A 24,587-nucleotide genomic window follows, 5' to 3' on the forward strand; every position below is an offset into this window, starting at 1 on the left:
TTTTCTTGGCTGCAACCCACCTCATGGATTCTGAGCTGTCGGGCGCTTGCCTTTCTCGCCCTGTGTGAATCTCCTCCAGTCGGCCCACCCGCAATAATATTGATTTCTCCCCGGGAGGTGTCATTTCTGTTCTCCTCTTCCCGAGCGGACTGCCTAGGTCGCTCATTGGACCTTCGAGAGCGATCTTCATGCCTTGGAGGAAAACGCTGTTCGGGAGATCTTCTATATGTTCGCCGACCGGACTCTTGATGCCGCTGCCATCGGTCGGGTGAAGGCGATCGACGAGGGCCACCCTGTCGTACGGGATGGGTGATTGAAGGCAGGCCCCGACAGTCGCGGGTGTTGTGGGAGTCAGTATTATGGAAAGAGCAAAACATTGGGGTCCATACCCTCTTTTTCTTCCGCTCGGCCGCTACATCTTGGCCCACCGGGGCCTTCGCATGATGTGCCCGGGATGCCTCAACTCTTGGTCCTCTTGGTGGCTGATGGGCAGCGGGCTGCTTCCGTTCGGCATGGGCCGGACGTTCGGCATGAGTTTCCTTCCGTCGGGCAGCCTCCGCCTCTTCCACATTTATATACTCATTCACCCGGTGTAGCATGTGGTCGTAGTCTCTGGGCGGTTTGCGAATGAGCGCGCGGAAGAAGTCCCTTCCGAGGCCTTGCGTACGGGGCCTTACCATCGGCTCGGGGCTCGGTTAATATGATCCATGGCCGATCGGCATATGCTTCCCATGGAGCCTTTGGCTCGGTTTATTTACTCAAGAAACTACAAATTTATGAGCAACAGAAATGATTGAAGAACTGACCTGCCGACCAGCAGGGGATCTGACCCAATTTCTTAACTCCCGAATACCCGTGGAGTGAGAAGAATATATATACTTGTTGAAACTCATCAAGGCTTCCTCGTCGAACTGATATCGGGGCAGGCGTTGCTCCCACTTGAACTCCGATCGGCGGTGTATAGTATTTTGGTAACGGATCCCGATGTATGGCTTCGGAGAACTGTCGGTGAACCTGCTCGGGTGGTACGTTCGCTCGGGGAGCTTTGCCCTTCCTATGATCCCGAGCGGGAGGCTCATGGGATGAAGATCCTTGCTCCCGTGAGCGGGCGCGATTTCGGGGGTAGGAAGAGTGCGAGGAACCCTCCTGTTGAAACATATTCAAGGGCGGCTTGCGCCGCCTAAGCCGAGGTTGTTTGTTGCGCCGCCCACTGTGCTTTCTTCTTTGCCGCACTTGCCTTGGCTGCCCGCCTCGACTATAGCGTCAAACTCTTCTTGTGAGAGTGCCACGGTATGTAGTCTTCCACCTCGTCCATTGCCTCTGCTCGGATGCAGTGCGTTCACAGACGGCGCCAAATTGATCCTGTCCAAACTCAGTCAACGGACTGGGATGTGGCGCTCCCTGCTGGATCCTCGAGTGCTCCGAACCCGCAACAAAACCGAGCCGGGGGCGGCGGCCCTCCGACGCTCAAGTTAGGCGAATGAATAAGAAAGTGGCTTAGAAAATGAAGACTTGTGTACCTCCGGTTGAAGAAATGGAGGCCTTATATAGACCTCTCGAAGGAGCCTGGGCACACCAATCGAAGCGATCACCTGCTTTCGACCATGCCTAGGTGTGGGCCTATCAGAAGGGCATCCATTAGACCATACCGCTACTGTATCAACCTTTCCGTGACGTGATGGTGGGGCCTTTAATAGTGTCATCTTGCGTACAGTCTAATCATCATGCCTTTGCTGACATATCATATCCCGAGCCGAGCGAATAGGCCGCTCGGCTAACCACTGTTCCCACGCCACGATTCCGGCCGAGCGGACACCTCCGCTCGGCCATTCTGTCCTCGGCCGAGTGGACACCTCCGCTCGGCCACTCGGCTCCGGTTCTTCTGCTTTGGCGTCGGAAACCCAAACCTTTGGCTGGGTCATCTCTGGTTCCGCTCGGATGGGACCCCATCTGTGGGTCCCCCATTCTTACCGCCGGATCAATATACATAAGCAATTAACTAATTAATATATTTGTGATTTAGTCATGGCCCTACTACGATCTTCTCAAGCCAATGAGAAGATCGAATGGTCAACCTAGGGTCAACAGCTTCTCCAAGCTCTTCCCTTTGACCACCTTGTGTTGCTCGTGCCCGCCTCGGAACTCCGTCTCGTGTGGACCCTCCACCGCTCCAATTTGTACATTACAATTTGAAACTCGAGTTACATTCGAGTTTAAATCTAATTTAAAACAAGAATATAAGAGAAAGGCACGACGCGCAGGTCACGGAAAAATAAAACATACAACACGCGCAAGCACATAACGGCACGCATGCCATATTATGAATTACAACACAATCCAATCATATTGGGTTTTTTGAGCCATGACTATCACAAAATTAATATATAATTCAAAATTATATATTTTCATAATTTTCTATAATTTTAAAAATAATTTTTTACAATTTTTACAAGTAAAATTTCCCGGCGGTCCCGTTTAGCGGTTTCGGGCGCAATCGCGGAACGGATCCCCTTGCGGGGCCCAGGGGCAGCGCCCCTACCCGCGATCTAACCATCGCGAGGGTTCCTTTGCGATCCAACAGCGCCTAAACCCGCTGTCCCAAAATGATTTGGGCCGAGACATTGCCGTTTCGGAAAAATCTTCCCGGCGGGTTCGTTTTTAGCGATTTCGGGTGCAATCGTGAAGCAAATCCCCTTGCGGGGTTAGGGGCAGTACCCCTACCCACGATCTAACCATCGTGAGTTGCTCCTTTGCGATCTAATGGCACCCAAGCCTGCTGTCCCAAACGGATTTGGGGCAAAACGAAGCCGTTTTGGAAAAATCTTTCCGGTAGCCGAAGCCTACAAGTCCCGAGACACTTGTGCTTCGCTTCTACGGAAAAATTACCCATAAAAACTATAAAATCATAATTTTACAGAAAATTACAGAAACTTTAGTTTTCATAAAACCAAAAATCAAACTCGTACAAGCCTTGCACATTGCTCTGATACCACTGTTGGGTTTTTCGGGCCGCGAAAACCGCTTTTCGCGTCGCGAAAACCCCGAATCACCCAAAGCCGTAGATCCGTGCAAGGAAAAACCGAATGAACTTACGAGTACGAGTTTCAAACTACGATCTACAGTAGATCTACAAAGGAAAACACTTTATACCTTTGATGCATGCCCTTTCGCGTTCTCGCTCGTCCAAGGAGTTGCCGGATCTCGAGAGTGTCAACGTAGACACTCCTCTAATGATATCCACACGAACAAGGAGTGTCTCCCACACTCAAAGGATGGAGAAGAAAGCCCCAAGTGTGCTAGCACTTTCTAGAGCTCTCAAATGGGATTGGAAAGGAAGAAAAGAAGAAGGTATAAAAGAAATCTTATACACTCACTAGTAGTATCCTTCCTTTGTGACCTTCACTCTTCCTTTGCTCTTGGATTCACTCAACCATCTTCTCCTCACCATGGAAGTCCACGGCAACAGCATCAAGGAGGAGGAAGAAAGCTTGGAAGAAGATGGAATAATTACCACACTACAATTGCCACAAAACCAAAACCTCCTTTGCATTAGTGTGGCCGACCACCACATTGTAACCCCCTCATTAATGTGGCCTGCCACATTAAAACCAAGGGGAGAGTGTAACCCCCATGAGGTGGCATACCTCATGAGGTGGAGGTGATGTGGCAAGGATGAGTCATCCTTATGATGTGGCATCAAGTCATACTTGATGTTTCTAATTCCATTTGGTCAAGTCAAAATTGACCAACTTCTTCCTTGTTGAGTTAAATCCAATCTTTGATTCAAGTCAATTTTAGTTTAATGAATCTCAATTCATTAATATAAATTGACTCAATGAATCAAATCTAAATTAGACTCATTCAACAATTGAATCTAATTGAGTCTAACTCAATAAGTTTAATTTGAATCCAATTGGTTCATCATATGAACCCAATCCAATTGGTTCATCATATGAACCCAATCTCCATCCACTTGTTCTTTGTGTGTGACCCAATAGGTTCTTGTAACGTTGGTAATGTTTCTAAACTCCTTTAGAAACATAAGCAATGAGCGGCATCTAGCAATACATCATTGCTACCTAAGTTACAAGAAATGTTGAGATCCAACATCACCTTGTGACTATTAATTGTGACTCCTCACAATATATAACAAGTGTCCTTCTATCCTAGACATCTAGATTGATCAATGTGAGGCATAGACCGTGCCATCCTCTGACCAATCTAAATCTTGAACTCCAAGTAGACTCACTCAATCAAATGAGCTCAATATCTCATATTGACTCATTTGGGTATGGCCATACACTTCGTGGTCTTACTCTATCAAGAATATCGATGTCGCTCCCGTCATATGGGAGGGATAGATCCCATCTACATCACTCACATCCCTCTGCATAATTCGTTACATACCCAGTAATCGCCTTTATAGTCCACCCAGTTACGGGTGACGTTTGACGAAACCAAAGTACATAACTCCTTATGTAGGGATCCATGGTGACTTCAGGTCTAAGGACTAATAGTCATACTAATAGCCACATGAGAAAGTATATGACACTCATATAACGATCCATGATACTTTCTCATGGCGGGTCATTCATGTTGGTTGCTACTCGGAAAACCTAGAGGTTCCACTGTACAAAAATTTTGTACAAAGGTCTGAACCTTTTCCTAGCTACCATGTGTTCTTTTAAATTAAATTTTGGATCGCCTGCGGAACTTAACACGTTTGATCCAAAACTTAATCTATTTGTTCTTTAAGGTTTATACTTGGATCTCCTGCGGAACTTAACACGTTTGATCCAAATCACCTAAGTTATTAATGCCATTAAATATTAATTTCCATAATTGGTTCCCAGTATTGACGTGGCGAGGCACATGGCCTTCTTGAATATGGGAACAACCACCACCGATTAGACAAAACCTTTTATGGAAAGCTAATATTTAATTTCCTAAAATAACTTTAGGTCAACCAAAAAGAACAATCAAATCACAAGGAAAAGAAAAATAAAAGAACACAACTTCGAAAAACATATTCGAAATACTAGAATCGTAAGCCTCTTGTATTTGGTATTATTTCCATAAATAACTAGCATGATGCGGAAAGGAAAAATTACTAGTTATACCTTCTAAAAAGACCTCTTGATCTTCTACCGTATTCCTCTTCTAACCTCGGACGTTGTGTGGGCAACGATCTTCCGAGATGAGAACCACCAAGCACCTTCTTCTTCCTTGTAAGTTTCGGCCACCACAATTCTCCAAGAGAAGTAGAGGTCCGGCCACCACCACCAAGCTCCAAGGGATGCAAGAAACAAAACCACCTTTCTCTCCTTCTTCTCCTAGCTAGAACCGGCCACCATCAAGAGCTCCAAGAGAGGTTGCCGCCGGCCATAAGAAGAAGAGAAGAGGAAGAAGCTAGGGCCGGCCACCAAGGAGGAAAAGAGAGGAGAAGAATAATAGAGTTGATCACCCGTGAAGGCACCTCTACCCCCTCTTTTATAATCCTTGGTCTTGACAAATAAGGAAATTTTAATAAAAAATTCCTTAATTCTTTTGTCATAAAAAAGAAAAATTATTTTAATTAAAAAACAATTTTAATAATAATGGTCGGCCACTTCTAATTCCCCAAAATAAGGAAAATTTAATTCACACAAGAATTAAAACTTCCTAATTTGTCTTCAGAAATTTATAAAAATTTCTCCAATAATTTTTATCCCTTCATGATTGGTTAAAGAAATTTTATAAATTAAAATTCTTCTTTTAAACATGTGGATAATTTCCAAAAGGAAAGTTATCTCTAAAAATTAAAATCTCTTTTCAATCTACAAATAAGGAAAGATATCAAATCTTTTCTTAATCTTTTGTAGAAACTAATAAAAGAGAATATTTAATTTTTAAACTTCTCTTTTAAATTATTATCATGGTTAAAAAGGAAAGTTTTTCTTAAAAATAAAATCTCCTTTCAATCTACAAATAAGGAAAGATTTCAAATCTTTTCTTAATCTTTTGTAGAAAGCTTTAAAAGGAAAATTTTAATTTTTAAACTCTCTTTTAAAACTACGATGTCCACATAAGAAATAATTTTAATAAAAAATCCTTTTTAATATGATGTGGCCGGCCACCTAAGCTTGGGCTCCAAGCTATTGGCCGACCACTTAAGGCTTGGCCGGCCCTAAACTTGAGCTTCAAGCTTAGCTTGGCCGGCCCCTATTGGTTGGGTAAGAAGGTGGGCATGTGGTGGGTATAAATCTCTATATACAAGAGGCTACGATAGGGACCAAGAGGAGGAATTGGTTTTGGTCTCCCGATGAAATTAAGCTTCCCGTGTTCGCCCCGAACACACAACTTAATTTCATCAATAATAATTCATTCCACTAAAGAACTATTATTGAACTACCGCACCAATCCCAAATTACATTTTGGGCTCCTTCTTATTATGAGTGTGTTAGTCTCCCTGTGTTTAAGATGTCAAATATCCATTAATTAAGCGAGTTACTGACAACTCATTTAATTAATATCTTAGTCCAAGAGTAGTACCACTCAACCTTATTATCATGTCGGACTAAGTCCACCTGCAGGGTTTAACATGACAATCCTTATGAGCTCCTCTTGAGGACATTCTCAACCTAGATCACTAGGACACAGTTTCCTTCTATAATCAACAATACACACTATAAGTGATATCATTTCCCAACTTATCGGGCTTATTGATTCATCGAACTAAATCTCACCCATTGATAAATTAAAGAAATAAATATCAAATATATGTGCTTGTTATTATATTAGGATTAAGAGCACACACTTCCATAATAACTGAGGTCTTTGTTTCTTTATAAAGTCAGTATAAAAGAAACGACCTCTAATGGTCCTACTCAATACACTCTAAGTGTACTAGTGTAATTATATAGTTAAGATAAACTAATACCTAATTACACTACGACCTTCCAATGGTTTGTTCCTTTCCATTATGGTCGTAAGTTACTGTTTATAATTTATAAAGTACTGATAACATGATCCTCTGTGTGTGACACCACACACCATGTTATCTACAATATAAATTAATTTAACAACTACATTTATCATAAATGTAGACATTTGACCAATGTGATTCTTATTTCTAGATAAATGTTTATACCAAAAGCTAGGCTTTTAGTATACACTCTAACAATTCAGTATACATTCTCTAATGCATACCCATGTGTCAGCTTGATATCTCTATATCCATGACTTGTGAGATCAAGTCATCGAGCTGACCTACATGCTAGTCTTATTGTATTAACATTGTCCCTGAATGTTAATACTCGACTAGGAATGATTTAGAGTAGTGTTCCCTATATCGTCTCACTATCGATTCAACTAATCGATTGATATAGGTATGAACCTTCTACTCAAGGACGCTATTATACTTAGTCTATTTGGCACTAATACAAATAAGTATAATAACCAAACAAATGCCTTTATTAATATACAAGAATATGATACAATGAGTCCATACAATCATCAAATGATTGGCTCTAGGGCTCTAACTAACAATCTCCCACTAGCACTAGTGCCAATCAGTATAGGCTCTAAGGCCTAATGACCTAGTGTGACCATCATGCTTCCTCTATGCCAAAGCCTTGGTCAAGGGATCTGCGATGTTAGCCTCTGTAGGTACTCTGCAAATCTTCACATCTCCTCTATCGATAATCTCTCGAATGAGATGGAAGCGTCGTAGTATATGCTTGGTCCGCTGGTGTGAGCGAGGTTCCTTCGCCTGTGCTATAGCTCCATTGTTGTCACAATAGAGTTCAACTGGGTCAGCGATGCTAGGAACCACCCCAAGTTCAGTGATGAACTTGCGGATCCAAACTGCCTCCTTTGTTGCCTCTGATGCAGCAATATACTCGACTCTGTTGTAGAATCAGCTACTGTGTCCTGCTTCGAACTCTTCCAACTCACAGCACCACCATTTAAGCAAAACACGAACCCCGACTGCGATCTATAGTCATCCTGGTCGGTCTGGAAGCTAGCATCACTGTAACCCTTTATAGCTAGCTCATCATTGCCTCCATATATCAAGAAATATTCTTTAGTCCTTCTTAAGTACTTAAGAATATTCTTGACCGCTATCCAGTGACTTTCACCTGGATCTGACTGGTATCTGCTCGTCATGCTCAAAGCATACGAGACATCGGTTGAGTACATAGCATGGCGTACATGATCCCTATGGCCGAGGCATAAGGGATCTGATCCATATGGTCTCTCTCTCTAGAAGAGGGACCTTGAGTCTTCGAAGACTCACGCCATGTGATTGGCAGAAATCCTTCTTGGAGTTTTGCATGGCAAACCAGGAGTACTTTGTCAATGTATGTACTCGACTTAGGCAGCAATCTCTTAGATCTATCCCTATAGATCTGTATCCCTAGAATGCGGGATGGCTCACTAAGTCCTTCATTGAGAAGCAACTCCCTAGCCGTGTCTTGACAGATCAAGCATAGGGATGTCCTTCCCAATGATTAGTATGTCATCCACATACAATATGAGGAAGACAACTATATCTCCTACAACCTTCTTGTAGACACAAGGCTCATCTTCGTTCTTGATGAAACCAAACTGCTTGATTGCATCATCGAAACGAAGATTCCAGCTCGAGAAGCTTGCTTTAGTCCATAAATGGACTTTGATGTGCATAAATTGTATGCTGTGGATCCACAAAACCCTCGGGTTGTGTCATGTACACATCTTCGAGCGGTTTTCCATTCGAAACGCGGTTTTGACATCCATCCGCCATATCTCATGGTAGAGCAATAGCAAGCATGATCCGAATAGACTTAAACATCGCAATGGAGAAAAGGTTTCATCATAGTCAATACCATGAATGCTTGAAACCTTTAGCTACCAAGCGACCCTTATAGATAAGTCCATCCATGTCGCCTTTCTCTTAAAGACCCACTTGCACCCAATGGGTTTTACCCTTCGTGGATCAACCAAAGTCCATACTTGGTTGGTGTACATGGATTCCATTTCGGATCTCATGGCATCTAGCCATTTCTAGAATCTGTCACAGCTTCTCGATAGGTGGTAGGCTCATCCTCTATGAGCATAATGTCATCATGGTTAGACAAGAGAAATGAGTATCTCTCAGGCTGACGACGTACCCTATCAGACCTGTGAAGAGGTATATTTACTTGAACTGGTTGTTGTTCCTCAACTCCTTGTGGAACAACATTATCCACAACACTTTGTGGTTCCAGTTCAACTTCCATCGAGGCTTCAGTGATATTGTTCGCATCTTGAACTTCTTCAAGATCGAACGCGCTCCCACTAGTCTTTCTAGAAACAAAGTCCCTTTCTAGAAAGACCCCAGTCTTTGCCACAACTACCTTGTGTTGACTGGGAATGTAGAAGTAATATCCCTTAGTTTCCTTGGGATATCTAATAAAGTAGCACTTGTCGGGTCCTAATTTGTCTGAGACTTGACGTCGTACGTAAGCCTCACAACCCCAAATCCTCATGAAAGACACCTGGGCATATCTCCCAGTCCATATCCTATATGGTGTCTTTATCACGGCCTTGGATGGAACTCGGTTGAGAATGAAAGCTGCCGTGTCTAGAGCATATCCCCATAGATATGTCGGAAGATCTGTGTGACTCATCATAGATCGTACCATATCTAATAAGGTACGATTCCTCCTTTCGGATACACCATTCCACTGTGGTGTTCCGGGAGGAGTGAGTTGAGATAGAATCCCACACTCAGCTAAATAGTCACGAAACTCATGGCTTAAGTATTCACCACCTCGATCTGATCAAGTATTTTAATACTCTTGCCAAGTCGGCTCAGTACTTCATTCTTGAATTCTTTGAACTTTTCAAAGGATTCGGACTTATGTGTCATCAAGTACACATAACCGTATCTACTGAAATCATCAGTAAATGTGATGAAGTACCTATAACCGCCTCTAGCAGTGACATTGAAAGGGCCACATATATCACTATGTATGAGTCCTAACAAATCAGTCGCTCTCTCGCTGTGCCCACTAAAGGGAGTCTTGGTCATCTTGCCTCGTAGGCATGACTCGCATATCTCATATGATTCTAAATCAAATGAGTCCAGCAAACCATCCTTATGGAGCTGGGATAAGCGCTTGTCATTTATATGACCTAAGCGACAGTGCCAGAGGTAGGTTTGGTTCATGTCATTTGACTTGAACCTCTTGGTATTTATGTTATAGATAGGGCTCTCAAGGTCTAGAATATAGAGTCTGTTTATTAGAGGTGCACTACAATAGAACATATCGTTTAAATAGACAGAACAACATTTGTTCTTTATTATAAACGAGAATCCTTTCTTGTCCAAACAAGAAACTGAAATTATGTTCTTAGTCAAGGCAGGCACATAACAACAATCATCTAATTCTAGTACAAGCCCAGAGGGTAGAGATAGATAGTAAGTTCCTACAGCAATAGCAGCAACCCGTGCTCCATTGCCTACTCGTAGGTCTACCTCACCCTTCGTCAATGCCCTGCTATTTCTCAACGCTTGTACATTAGTACAAATGTGCGAAGCACATCCGGTATCTAATACCCACGATGAAGAAATAGAGAGGTTGACTTCTATAACATGTATACCTGAAGTAGAAATCTTATTTCTCTTCTTCTTCAGATCTTCCAGGTATTCTTTGGAGTTCCTCTTCCAGTGCCTTGCTTGTCCTTGATATAGATGACAAAGATGTTCAACCATATCGTAAGCGCTCATCAACTCATGTTGCTTCAAGCTCGAGTTCATGGTTGCGAGCATAAGACATGACACATCTAATGCGTCATCTTGATGCTTCTTGTAAGCATCCCGATCAGCTCGCGTGGCAGGAGCCTCCGAAATGAATTGCTCCGAACGTCAGTTTACGTTCCCGAGTGAGAACTATTCTCAAGTTCCTGCATCCCAGGTGAAAATTTGCCCGTTGAGCTGTCCTTGGAGAGGAAGCGCAGGAGAAAGAGCTCGTATTCGACGTCATGGTTATCTACAACAGAAAATTTGCAGAAATAAATATCATATTCTTTTAAAATCATTTAATTAGGCCTTTAATTAAATGATGCTCCCACTGAATTCTATAATTCTTGTGGGACAAGATCCACATCATACTAACCCTTGAGTTAGCTTTGGCTAATACGCCCAAGGCTTAGTATGATCGGTAGGTAACGATTACCAATTACATCTCTATGCAACTCTTGTTTATAGAATCAATATCCGCATTTATATTAAAACTCGAGTTAGCTTTGGCTAATATGCCCGAGAGTTAATATAGATGTGATTTTGACCTATCTTTTCCAACCGTTGGAATAATGCCTATAGTTGACTCGATCCAACCGAGTAACTAGGAATACTCAATCTAATTGAGTTTGTATTCACCACTCCGTTGATAGGCGGGACCAAGATTGTTCCTCCGTACCCTACCAAGATAATATGTATTGCTCTGCTTTGGCAGATTCAACAATACATGTGATCGAGGTAGTGATAGGTATCACGGCACGGTTAGGCATTTAGAGTTGGTTCGATCGAGATCTAATCTAATCGAAAAGAATGCATCTTGTGCACGACTTAGATCTAATCTAATCGCAAGAGTGCATCATGTGCACGACTTAGATCTAATCTAATCGTAAGGCACTAATTAATTAATTACTTATTAAACATGCATCATATACATAAGCAATTAACTAATTAATATATTTGTGATTTAGTCATGGCCCTACTACGATCTTCTCAAGCCAATGAGAAGATCGAATGGTCAACCTAGGGTCAACTTCTAAGCTCTTCCTTTGACCACCTTGTGTTGCTGTGTTGCTCGCGCCTTCCTTGTGGACCCTCCACCGCTCCAATTTGTACATTACAATTTGAAACTCGAGTTACATTCGAGTTTAAATCTAATTACAACAAGAATATAAGAGAAAGACACGACGCGGTCGCGGAAAAATAAAACATACAACACGCCCAAACACATAACGGTATTATGAATTACAAGACAATCCAATCATATTGGGTTTTTGAGCCATGACTATCACAAAATTAATATATAATTCAAAATTATATATTTTCATAATTTTCTATAATTTTAAAATAATTTTTACAATTTTTACAAGTAAAATTTCCAACGGTCCCGTTTTGCGGAACGGATCCCTTGCGGGGCCCAGGGCAGCGCCCCACCCGCGATCTAACCATCGCGAGGGTTCCTTTGCGATCCAACAGCGCTTAAACCCGCTGTCCCAAAACGATTTGGGCGAGACATTGCCGTTTCGGAATCTTCCCGGCGGGTTCGTTTTTAGCGATTTCGGGTGCAATCGTGGAGCAAATCCCCTTGCGGGGTTAGGGGCAGTACCCCTACCCACGATCTAACCATCGTGAGTTGCTCCTTTGCGATCTAATGGCACCCAAGCCTGCTGTCCCAAACGGATTTGGGGCAAAACGAAGCCGTTTTGGAAAAATCTTTCAGGTAGCCGAAGCCTACAAGTGCCGAGACACTTGTGCTTCGCTTCTACGGAAAAATTACCCATAAAAACTATAAAATCATAATTTTACAGAAAATTACAGAAACTTTAGTTTTCATAAAACCAAAAATCAAACTCGTACAAGCCTTGCACGTGGCTCTGATACCACTGTTGGGTTTTTCGGGCCGCGAAAACCGCTTTTCGCGTCGCGGAAACCCCGAATCACCCAAAACCGTAGATCCGTGCAAGGAAAAACCGAATGAACTTACGAGTACGAGTTTCAAACTACGATCTACAGTAGATCTACAAAGGAAAACACTTTATACCTTTGATGCGTGCCCTTTCGCGTTCCCGCTCGTCCAAGGAGTTGCAGAATCTCGAGAGTGTCAACGTAGACACTCCTCTAATGATATCCACACGAACAAGGAGTGTCTCCCACACTCAAAGGATGGAGAAGAAAGCCCCAAGTGTGCTAGCATCTTTTTCGTTGTTTGTTCTATCATATTAGTACTTGAAGCAGAATAATAAATAATTGAAACAATAATACAAAATATGTGTGGATTTACTTGGTTTCCAACAACCTAAGGCTAGTACATCCAAAACCTTAGTATGGGAAGCGCTCGTCCATTAGATCTGCTCCTTTTCGGAGGTGGATCTTCTCCTACTAAGCTTCTCGCTTGGACTTCCTTTAAGACTTTACCATCTAAGGTCTACTCCTTATATTGTCACCACCTACGACTCACTCCCCCAGGATTTTCCTTTGCAGAGCCTCCAATCCTTTAAATCCACTTGGATTTTTTACTACCTAACATCCTGCTAGAACTTTCCCTTGTTAAGCATTAGGTCATCCTTGATCTACCTAGACTTTTCAATCACTCAGTAGACTTCTCACCCTTACTAGACATCCAATTACCTTGACATGTCTGAATTTGTTAGTCACTCAGTAGACTTCTCACCTTTGTCAGACATCCAATTACCTTGACATGTCTGGATTTGTTAGTCACTCAGTAGACTTCTCACCCTTGTCAGACATTCAGTTACCTTGACATGTCTGGATTTGTTAGTCACTCGATAGACTTCTCACCCTTACTAATCATTCAATCAACTTTGACCTAACAAGACTTCTTACTTCCAAATATCCGGTCTTGTTTAGATAACTCTTGGTTAAATCTGGCCAAACATCGGTATATTGTCAAATATCGAAGTCATAGAGGTTGATTAAACCAACCATTTATGTGGTGATATCATTTTTGGGTCAACAAATAAAGATTTCCTAACTATGCTTATTCATGTTTCATGGAGAGTGAGTTTGAGATAAGTTTAGTTGAAAATTTAATTCTCTGTTTTGGGACTTCAAATCAAACAAACTAAGGAGGAAATCCATGTCTAGCGAACCAAATATTCCTAGAAACTTATTAAGATGTTTTGGATGAAAATTGTCAAGAAGTTAGCAACTACAATTACCACTATTATTAGGATGGATAGTTACTTCAAGGGTAAGCAAGTGAATTAAAAATACTTTTGGAATATAATTGGTAGGTTACTTTACCTAAACACTAATAGACTAGATATTTTATTTACGGTTGATTTATATATAAATGATATCAATCGTGTGCTAATGAATCATATATATACGTAGTTGTCATTAAAAGAATCTTGAGATACCTTAAGGGTAATATTAATATAGGCCCTTAATATCCAAGCATCAATGCACTAAATTTGGTAAGAAACATCAATTTCGATTAGGTAGGTTGCAAATTGGATAAGAAGTATACAAGTGGGAGGATGTAAATTTCTTGAATATTTTCTTGTTAGTTGAAGTAGTTGAAACTTGTATTGTACTATCATCTATTGAGGCCAAGTATGCTGCTATGAGTAGTGAATGTGTGACATAATTATTTTGGATGATGCATACATAAGCTATTGACCTTATTATAAAATTATCAAAGTCTTGTGTGATAATATAAGTACCATATATTTGGCCAAAACTTCAGTAGATCCCTTTGAAACAAAACATATAGAAGTGAACTGTGGCAAGAAAAAATTAGCACACTTCGAACAGAACAAGCAAGTGAACTGTAGATTAGAATACTTCTATATTGATTCTATATTTGTAAAAATTAATTTTACTAGTGTCTAGTGTCATTGTAAACTTTTCAAAACTATCTATTCAAATTCAGTATATGGTGATAATCTTAATCGTCTGAGCAGTAAGTACTTTTCCTCAAATTGTGAATGTGGTATTTTTGCAGGACAAGGTATCATTGATCTCACAGTCTGGAATTCACCAACTACACATTTTCATATTTGTCCTTGCTGTACTTCATGTTCTTTACAGTGTTCTCACTGTGGCTCTTGCACAAGCTAAAGTAAGTACTCAGACATTCTCATTACACACACACAAGACATTTCAGTTTTCAATTACTCTTTTGGGCAACCAATATTTAATTTCTAGCACATTCTTCTTGTTGGTAGATGAAGAAATGGAAAACATGGGAGTTAGAGACAAACTCACAGCAATATCAGTTCTCAAATGGTAGCTAGATGGAGTTGATCTTGTCATGACAATATATATGCAGTTAATTGGTTTAAGAACTGATATCAGTGTCCATCATTTATTTCTTGCAGATCCTTCAAGGTTTAGGTTTACCCACCAAACTTCCTTTGTCAGAAGACACATGGGCCTTTCAAGCACCCTTGGCATCAGATGGATTGTGAGTCTTACACTAAACCAAACAACTTTCGTTCTGATTATCGTTATCTCCTTGCTTCATAACTCAATATAGTCTAATTTGTTGGAATTTGAATGGAAAATAATAAAAGGTGGATGGGGGGTCCTTTATGTATGAGTTTTTAATTCCACATTAGAAGTTTCATGGTTAGTTGGTTGGTTTATATTATTGCACATGCATGTATGATATGAATAAATGCATGGGGAAAAGTTCTCTCCCATACATAGATATGTAAGGGGAGAAAATTCAGAGTCCGGATTACATTAAACCAAGTTGACTCATATACGAGCATGACCTTTAATGCAACCAAAGAAGAATCTCTTTTATATAAAGAGGCTAAAGTTGGAGCAAAGGACATAAGCGAAAACTATAACAAAGAAATCTTCATCCATCTTTGTTACCCTCACTCTCATTTTCTCTGTCGTGCATTTTTTGCTTGAAAGAATATTCGTGATAGTATTCAGGCATTTCTCAGTTAGTCATGACCATCAGTGTTTGGTGGAGATCGCGGTTGATTGTTGTATCTTGGGAAACAAACGACTCACATAACCTCGAAGCACAACCGGAGGTGGGATGAATCTGTTTTAAGGAATCTACGTTGAATGTAGACCTCGATGTCTCAATTTTCGAGCAATTAGGAACCTTTCCCACTCGGCATCTTCATTTCCCAACTTGGCGATTCGGGTGACTTGCGTCCCGACTCGGCAACCACTTGGGAGGCTTGTCATCCACTGGGGAGCACTCGGCTTCCACTCGACATCCACTCGGGAGCACTCGGTTTCCACTCGGCATCCACTCGAGAGCACTTGAGATCCACTCTAGAGAATTATCCTGACTCTGCTATACCGGGCATCTTCTTCTCCCAACTCGGTGTCTGCTCAGGCGACTCGTGTCCCGACTCGATAGCACTTGACAAAAACTAACCCCACTGTAGTTTGAGATTATCCACTCTGGTCTCTCAACAGATAAGACTGATTTAATTTTGTAATTTCAAATTCATTAATTTTCTCTAAAATCTTCACAATAAAATTGTCCAACATAATTTTGTCTAAATTATAGTTTTCGATTTCGTCAAAATGAAGGCATACATAGTTTCCACTTGAATGATTCACTACAAGAAAATAGATATTTTGCGACAATATTTATCATGGTTTTTGATGAATTAACTTATACTGATGTATATATAAGATTAAATAGGTTTGCAGTCAATAATTAAGTAGTTAAAATTCAATTTATACAAGGAGTTCGCGTTCAATGCATATTTCTTTGCAACAAGAATCCCATCTGAATATTTCAAGTATATAAATCTTAAGAAAATATAAAGATCAAGGAAGTGTGTTTAATTTGGTAAAGTGAAATGGAATGTGAATAATTCATTTCCTTTATGATTTTGGTTGAATCTTTAGATGTATAATTTGAGATGCAATGACACATTCTAAGGAATAATTCATCCCATTTCATTTATTCCATACTTAATTCATTTCCTACTCCATAGCTTATTGACTTTTAAAGTGAGTCACCCTTCGACAAACCCATTATTTTTCTCGTTGCCAGAATTGGTACAAAAATCATTTATACAAAAGATTAAAATTGAAAAACTAATAATTGTGCATAAAAAGATTAAAAATATAAAGATATAAATCTTATGTCTAAGTATTAAAGCCTACTAAAAATAGAAAAAGTTTTTTGTGGAGCTGCTATGAAATGGTATGAGAATTATGGCTTCGTTATCATTCTTCAAGTGTCCTTGCTTTGATAGTATTTAATCCATGTTTGGATAAGTTTCACCTAGCTGATTCTCCTTCGCTAGTTGATTGAAATGTAGATCACAGGATCATTATCTGCTAAATGTTATCTCCATTAACTCATTGACAATCCAAGTAAATCAAACCTCATCATCAACTTCACTGGACGAGATCTTTAAACAGTTTTATTTTTCAAATCAAACAGGAAATCAATCGACTCAATTCTTATCAGTCGACTGCCTAGTCGATAAAACTCAAATACAAATATTTGATTTATCAGTAATTTAGGCTGAGTAGACTCCTTTGTTGTCTTATCACATTAGTTGATTGGGATAAACCTCCAACCAACTAGATCATCAACTATAATCCTGAAACCCCTTATTTCTTGATCGAGTCTTATGCCTAAATAAAAGTGTCCTTGAACTCCAAAGTAAAAGTCATTTGACTGTCATAACTCACTTAAGTGTTTACCTTTGCATCTTCATTTTTCCCACAAGTACATCTCCTATTAGGTCATAAGATTCTTAGACGCATTAATCCCTTGACTCATTCTATATGACATCTTTCATTCTTCACCTACATAATCAACTTCCTCTGACTAATTAGACATCTCAATGCTCCTCATCTTTTGATTCTTTGGTTGTTCTGAGCTACACCAATTTGATTGTGCTAAGGCATCATTCATTTTATATTTTTAAAAATGGCAGGTGGCGTTTATAAGGCAGTTCTTTGGATCAGTGACAAAAGTAGACTACTTGACCATGCGCCACGGCTTTATAAATGTATTCTTCTATTCACGTTCCATTGTTATTTTCTTCTGAATCTTGTAATTTAAGTAAGTAACTAATTAGTGTATTGTTTTAATGCGATTCACAATTTTGACATAAACAACAACAACAACAACAACAACAACAGGCGCACTTGTCTCCGAACAGCAATTTTAATTTCCACAAGTACATAAAAAGGTCCCTGGAGGATGATTTCAAAGTTGTCGTTGGCATCAGGTTTGTCCAGCTGATTAATTAATTAATTACCTTCAGACATCTATTCTTTAATTAATTCTCGAACAGAAACAAATTAGATCATGTGGATTTTTGACAGCCCTCCATTGTGGATTCTCGCAATATTCATTCTGCTTCTAGATATCAATGGTAAATATAATTAGTTAAAAGTATTTCAACGAACTATGGTTGGATTAGTAATTAATTGTTCTTTTCTACAAAATGCTATCCCAGGATATTACACACTCGCTACGGTATCCTTTGTCCCACTTCTGGTAGGACACTCCACTTCTTTCTTCCTTTTATAATCAATATTCTTATTCTTATCAATGAGTTGAAATTACAGTGCCAAAAGAATTACATCGTAGGTTCTTCTACTCGTCGGCACGAAACTAGAGCTCGTCATTATGGAAATGGCTCAAGAGATTCAGAATAGAACAAACATAATAATCGGAGCTCCGGTGGTCGAACCGAGCAACAAGTACTTTTGGTTCAACAGGCCTCAGTGGATCCTCTTCCTCATACATCTGACTTTGTTCGAGGTATATATATATATAAACTTCATCTCCAACTCATTCCTTGTGAAATCAATCTTCCTTCGATTTGGTTGCAACACGATGATTCTGTTTGTGATTAACCACATATAATATCAGTTTGTTATTTGAATGGCTGTTGTATATATTCTGCAGAACGCATTCCAAATGTCACATTTTCTATGGACATGGGTAAGTCATTAGTTACTGCCTCGCAAATATGAGAAATTAAGGAAAAAGAAATCAGTTTCAGCAGTTTGAGGGTCCGTGCAGTACGAATTCAGCTTGAAATCCTGCTTCTACGAGAAGTTTTGGCTTACGGTGGTAAAGGTGGCGATGGGGATAGCTCTACAGGTCTTGTGCAGCTACATCACTCTCCCCTTGTACGCTTTGGTGACACAAGTAGGACAAACATCTATAGATCTTCGTAATTATATTGCTAGCTGAATTGTTTTAATTAAATATTGCGTTTAAATTAAAGTAAATTTAACCGAGATGAATGGTTGATGAATGATGACGGCTGGCAGATGGGGTCGCACATGAAGAAGGCAATATTCGAGGAGCAAACAGCAAAAGCCCTCAAGAAATGGAGAGACGCGGCGAAGAGGAAGAAGAGGCTGAGGGATGCAGGGGCGGACGTGGGTTCGGGGCTGACCAGTGGAGACGGAGAGGCTACACCCAGCCGAGGGTCGTCGCCCCTGCACCTGCTCTCCAAGTTCAAGGCCAAGTCAACCGACGTAGAGAGCGCTCCGGCGTCGCCCAGGTTTTCTCACTCGGACAGGGATGAAGAATCGGAGTTTGAACCAAGAAGACCACCCGCGCCCACGGACGATAAGACTCACCACCAAGATTTTTCATTTCCTTCCTCTTATCGTACGTAGTTAATACACTCGATCGTGCCAGTCAATATTCTGTATCAATTCATTTCCTTCATCTCTCTTGTTGGAAATTTGATGATTTTAAAGCTAAGAGAGAAGAGCATAAACACAAAGAAGCTAGCTTTGCTAGTAAATGGAGCTTATACCATAAGCTTAATTAGGCTTGATACGGTATTTCATTATGAGATTAAATAATGCATTCGTAGTGAAAATTAATGGACTGGATCGGAGTAAGGTTGTTGCATTTGATTGAACAAGCTTAGCATGCACTCGATGGACTATAGGGTTAACTTGAGTTGAACTCTAGGGTGACTAAGAACAAGGTTGACTCATAAGCGCGTGGAGGATCAAATGACATGGAATAAGGTTGGTGCTTTTGATGAACCAAGAGTTAAGTACGTTCATCCCAGACATCTCTCATAATCTATCCCTAAATTATATGAAAAGAAGTAAATCATAGAATCAATTTATAAACAACTGTTAAGTGGTTAGAGGTAGGAGTTTTTCCTCGAGAATATGCATGTGCACGCTGGGAATTGATCTATGTCCCATTGTAATAAATTTGTCACCCTCTAATAAAATGGACACTCTCGTGGGAATGGTGATCAAAGACCTATATGACACATGAGAGCCTTGAAGATAATTAAGAGGGTGAATTGTAATTAACTAGAGACAAACAAAGTGTGTTTATTCAAGAACTCATTATAAAAGCTATGGAAGAGATTTGAGTTGTATGATGTTGCATGAAAGAATTCCTAATACTCTTTGTATCAAGTGCTAACATTACTTAAAGTCATGCCCGGCTCAAGGCATAGGCCATTAAGGCCTATGCCTAGGGCCCCAATTTTATTGGGGCCCATTGATTAGTTAATTAAAGATATTGAAAAAAATTAAATTAGCATCATTAATATTAATTAATTATAAATGTCTTGCTAACTCATTAATGACACCTTGTCAATTAATTCATTATTGATTCCACTTCCTATTTATACCTTGTACTTATCTTTTTTTCCTCATTAATTGTCTATCATAATTTTATATGAGATTTTATTCTACCTTAAATATAATTCATTTTTAAATTGACATATTTCTTTATTTTTTTATTATTACTCCGATTCCATTTTATTTTACAATTAATAATACTATTCCTATAAAACCTAATGAATTTTTTTCTCCTCAATATTTCTTAAAAATCCTAATAGTTCTCTCATCAATGCATTGTGCCCTTTTCTTTTTTCATCAGCGATTTTGCATATTTCTCCTTTCTCACCGATGATACTCGCAGAGAACATCCTTCTCTTCCTTTGCCGATAATATTTCTTCCTCACTCTTTCTTTTTATTTCTCGATAATAATATGAATTAGAGATTTTTTTTTATCATAAAATACAAAGTAAAATGCATTAGTAAAAATAAATTTTTTAAAATTAAAATTAATAAAGTCTATTTGACATTCTAACTAAAAAGATTAAATAATTTAATAATTTTATTAATAAAAAATAAAATTATTATCAAAATATCTGTCAAAAAACTAAATTTTATATCAAAAATTAATTTTTTTAAAAAATAATATTTAATTCTTTTTAATAACAAATTTTAAAAATAATTTTTTTTAAATTATTATTTTTGGTCCCAAATCTAAATGAAAAATGTTAAAGAAAATTAAAAATATATTAAAAAATTTTGTTTTTTAATTTTTTTGCCTAGGGCCTCAAGAAATCTTGAGACGGCCCTTCTTAAAATTTTCAAGAGCCTTATTAAGGTTGGAGAGTTCGCTCTTAATTAGTACTCTGTTTTTTTTTACTTGGATTTTTTACTTTATTGTATTTTGAGAGGAACGATATTTGTTAAAGTCCCATGATTAGTATTATAATAGGCTTACCCTAATACCTCTTGTGAAGGGGTGGTTTTAGAGAAACTTTATGAGGGTGACACATCAAATGTGTTAGGTCATGGATTAGGAGGGGGATATCTGAATAATGTTATATTAACTTGTTTGTGTTATCTTATTTTTGTATTCCTATTTTTGTTATATTCATATACTTAATATGGATAATACACAATGTTACACTTGACTATTGACACTTTGGTTTGTGCAACAAATTCAATTGTATGATGGCATTTATTCAACCATCCCTTCTAGCCTGACATAGATCAACCAACACAATCACACAATTGGTACAAGCGGATGTTCTAGATGGATTTTAACTAACATCCTTTGGGCAATGTCTGTCATCCATATCTTGACTTTAGAGTATGGTAGAACAAATGTTGGTTTTTAGAAGATGATAATGAATCATGGTGATAATTAAAGGCTTCAAAGCTCCAACATATATTAAGGTAAAAATACTCAAGAAAAAGTGGACATGAATGCATTGAAAGGTTCAGATCCAATGAGAGGACTAAGGAGATTATAAATGATATATTGCTTGATGAAGTTTTAAGCAAGATTAGAGAGTGCACAAATGCAAAGGATTTATGGAAGAAACTAATTAAAGTTTATGGAATGTTTCCAAAAGGACAAGCATATCAAGACATTGAATTGATTGTGGAAATTAAAGCAGTGATTGAATTTAATGAGGCACAAACTAAGAAAAAAGATGTATATCATTACTCAAATTGTGGATATAATGGTTAATAGTGAGGGTGAGAAACCATCTTCGTCCTTTGAGTGCTTGCAACTTGAACCCTCAACATCTCCAAGTGATGAATTTACAACAAGATAAAATGAGGAAGAAGAAAGTTTTGTTGGTGCAATGATGTCCTAGATATGGAGTGTTGATGTTTGATAGTATTTAAGTTAAGGTAATTATGAAATTTCACTTGTGTGACGAGTGTGCTGGAAAAGTCCTAGCAAGTTTGGAGACCATATGCAAGGCAGAGAAGTACAAGAAGGTTGGAGGCTGGATTCTTGGCAAGGAGAAATCCTTACAAATTTGAAGATATAATTCAAGGCAAGAAAGTCTAAGAAGGTTGGAGTCAAACTCTTGGCAAATGAAAAGAGCTCAACCAGATCAAGAGATTGGATGTAGGGTGAATGAAAATCTGGAGATGATGAAACCTAGACACTAAAGTCCAAGGATAGAAGGTTCATCTAGCATGAGGTATTTGTGGGACGAGAATAGTGAAGTTATGCGTATTTCGACTATTAGAATGGTTGAAAATGATGTATCAATCGACTAATATCATGTCTTAGTGAATTGATGCACTATAAAATTGAAGGGGGATTTGCAATTTAGGATTGCAAAACCCTAATTTGGACTCAATAGTCAACTGTTGTTATCGAGCAATCGATTGATGAGTCAAACCCTAAACAGATTGAGAGTTTTGCTTGTTAACAGTCGATTGCCATAGATGAGGAATCGATTGATGTGTCAAACTATAAACTAGTTGAGGGTTTGTGTATCATTCAACTAATAGGGTTGATTAGTCGATTGATGTGTAAACACGAATCAGAGTTTTGCACAATAACCCTAACAATCTACTGAGAAACTCAATTGAGCACATTTTGGAGTGAAAAGAATGTTCACAACTTGACTAGACAACTCAATTGATTGACATTTTGTCTGCTATTAAGAATCAATAGACTGATTGACCATTTGAGAGCACAGAAGGTATTTGATCCAACTGCTCAACTTGACTAGTGGCTAACAATTGATTGCCCCCTTCTAGCAATCAAATAATATTCAAATGTCAGAATGATTTTAGTTGCAGATCAGAAGTTAGTGACTGCTCAATGGACAAGTCAACAGTCAACACCTACAACAGTCAATTGATAGGTAAAATCAGTCTACTAATGGTGGAAAAAGGTGCAAAAACAAGCTTAACTGAAGGTTGCTTAAAAATGAGAGTTTGGCTTCATTCTGGACATGCATTGGTTCTTGAATTTCCTACTCAACTCAAGTGCTCAAAGACTCTACTCTCAACAATTTCAAATTGAAAAGAGAAAAAGTTATTGTGATCAAGGTGCTTTAATTAATTTACTTCACTTCTTTTTCACTATTTCATTGAGCTATAAACTATAACACACTATTCTAAAAGGTTTCTCCACCTCGAGATTAAGTCAGAGAAGGAGAAAAATTATTAGTGGCGGTAGAATAATACGTTTATGCCTTGGATGCAATAACCTTGGGAGGTTGTGAATTAGCTTGCATCGGTCCCAACTAGTGGTATCAAAACAAGGTTACCCTAGAGGACTAACTTCCAAAGGAACAAAGCTTTAACTACAAAATTGAAGATATATACAAGAGGGTTATAACACAACTCATCTGCCTTTCTTTGATGGAAGAAAATTTCAATACTGGTGAAGCCACATGGAATACTACTTAATGATGAGCATGGATATGTGGTTTGTTGTGACTAAGGATTTCACACTTCCTATAGTGGATGACGGAAAGATTATGGAGTTTAGAAGATGGACTACCAAACAAAGAAAAAGGAGCAGTCAAATGCGAAGGTGATAGTAACTTTTCAATGTGGACTAGCTACAGAATAGCTAAAGAAAGTGGGTCCATTTAGAAGTGTCAAAAAGTTGTGGAATAAGCTCATCAAACTGAATGAAGGCACAAAAGACTCCAAGATTGTCAAGAGAGACCTCCTTATCAATCAAATACATAATTTTACAATGAAGAAGGGATAAATGGTAAGCTAACTTCATGGGAGGTTCAAAGAACTCCTCAATGGACTTCATTCAATTGGAGCAAGTGCAGACAATTGAGACCTTATTAGGTATACACTTAAAGCATTCCCAAGAATTTGTTTGTGGTCATCTATAATGGATGCCTACAAGGTTTTAAAGAATTTGTCAATTGTTAAATTAGATGATTAGGGAGATGAATTTAAAAATAATAGTTTTTTTTAATTTTATCTAGAAAAGGGATACAAATATGAGTTTTCAAGTCCTAGGACACCACAATAAAATAGAATTGTGGAAAGGAAGAATAGGGTCCTGCAATAAGCAGTTATGAGTATGCTGAATGAATACTTACTTCTTAGCCATTTGTGGATAGAGGCTATAAATATCGTATGTTACATACAAAATCAAGCATTGATACATAGATTTTTAGGCAAAATTCTACATGAGCTCTGGTTTGGAAAACCCTCAACAATTAAGCATCTTAGAATTTTTGGTTGTAAAGTGTATATTTTGAACACTAAGGATCAATTAGGAAAATTTATAGCTAAGGTTGATGAGGGTATTCTAGTTGTATACTCTAGCTCTAGTAAAAGCTATAGAGTTTA

The 24,587-nt window shown here is 38.9% G+C and overlaps 1 protein-coding gene across 1 annotated transcript in view; it reads left to right on the forward strand.

Moving 5' to 3' along the window:
* The window catches only part of LOC122040053 (MLO protein homolog 1-like), a 41,510-nt gene extending 21,975 nt beyond the window's left edge, over positions 1–19,535 (forward strand). Inside the window, exons 4-14 of the mRNA XM_042599426.1 lie at positions 14,712–14,828; positions 14,935–14,995; positions 15,088–15,173; positions 17,644–17,718; positions 17,852–17,940; positions 18,038–18,087; positions 18,172–18,212; positions 18,306–18,479; positions 18,627–18,662; positions 18,744–18,872; positions 18,998–19,535. Coding sequence (XP_042455360.1) covers positions 14,712–14,828; positions 14,935–14,995; positions 15,088–15,173; positions 17,644–17,718; positions 17,852–17,940; positions 18,038–18,087; positions 18,172–18,212; positions 18,306–18,479; positions 18,627–18,662; positions 18,744–18,872; positions 18,998–19,351 — 1,212 coding nt within the window. The 3' untranslated portion in view covers positions 19,352–19,535. The remainder of the gene's footprint in view (positions 1–14,711; positions 14,829–14,934; positions 14,996–15,087; positions 15,174–17,643; positions 17,719–17,851; positions 17,941–18,037; positions 18,088–18,171; positions 18,213–18,305; positions 18,480–18,626; positions 18,663–18,743; positions 18,873–18,997) is intronic.
* The last annotated feature ends 5,052 nt before the right edge of the window (positions 19,536–24,587 follow it).

The sequence above is a fragment of the Zingiber officinale genome, chromosome 2A (assembly GCF_018446385.1).
Source record: "Zingiber officinale cultivar Zhangliang chromosome 2A, Zo_v1.1, whole genome shotgun sequence".
NCBI lineage: Eukaryota > Viridiplantae > Streptophyta > Magnoliopsida > Zingiberales > Zingiberaceae > Zingiber > Zingiber officinale.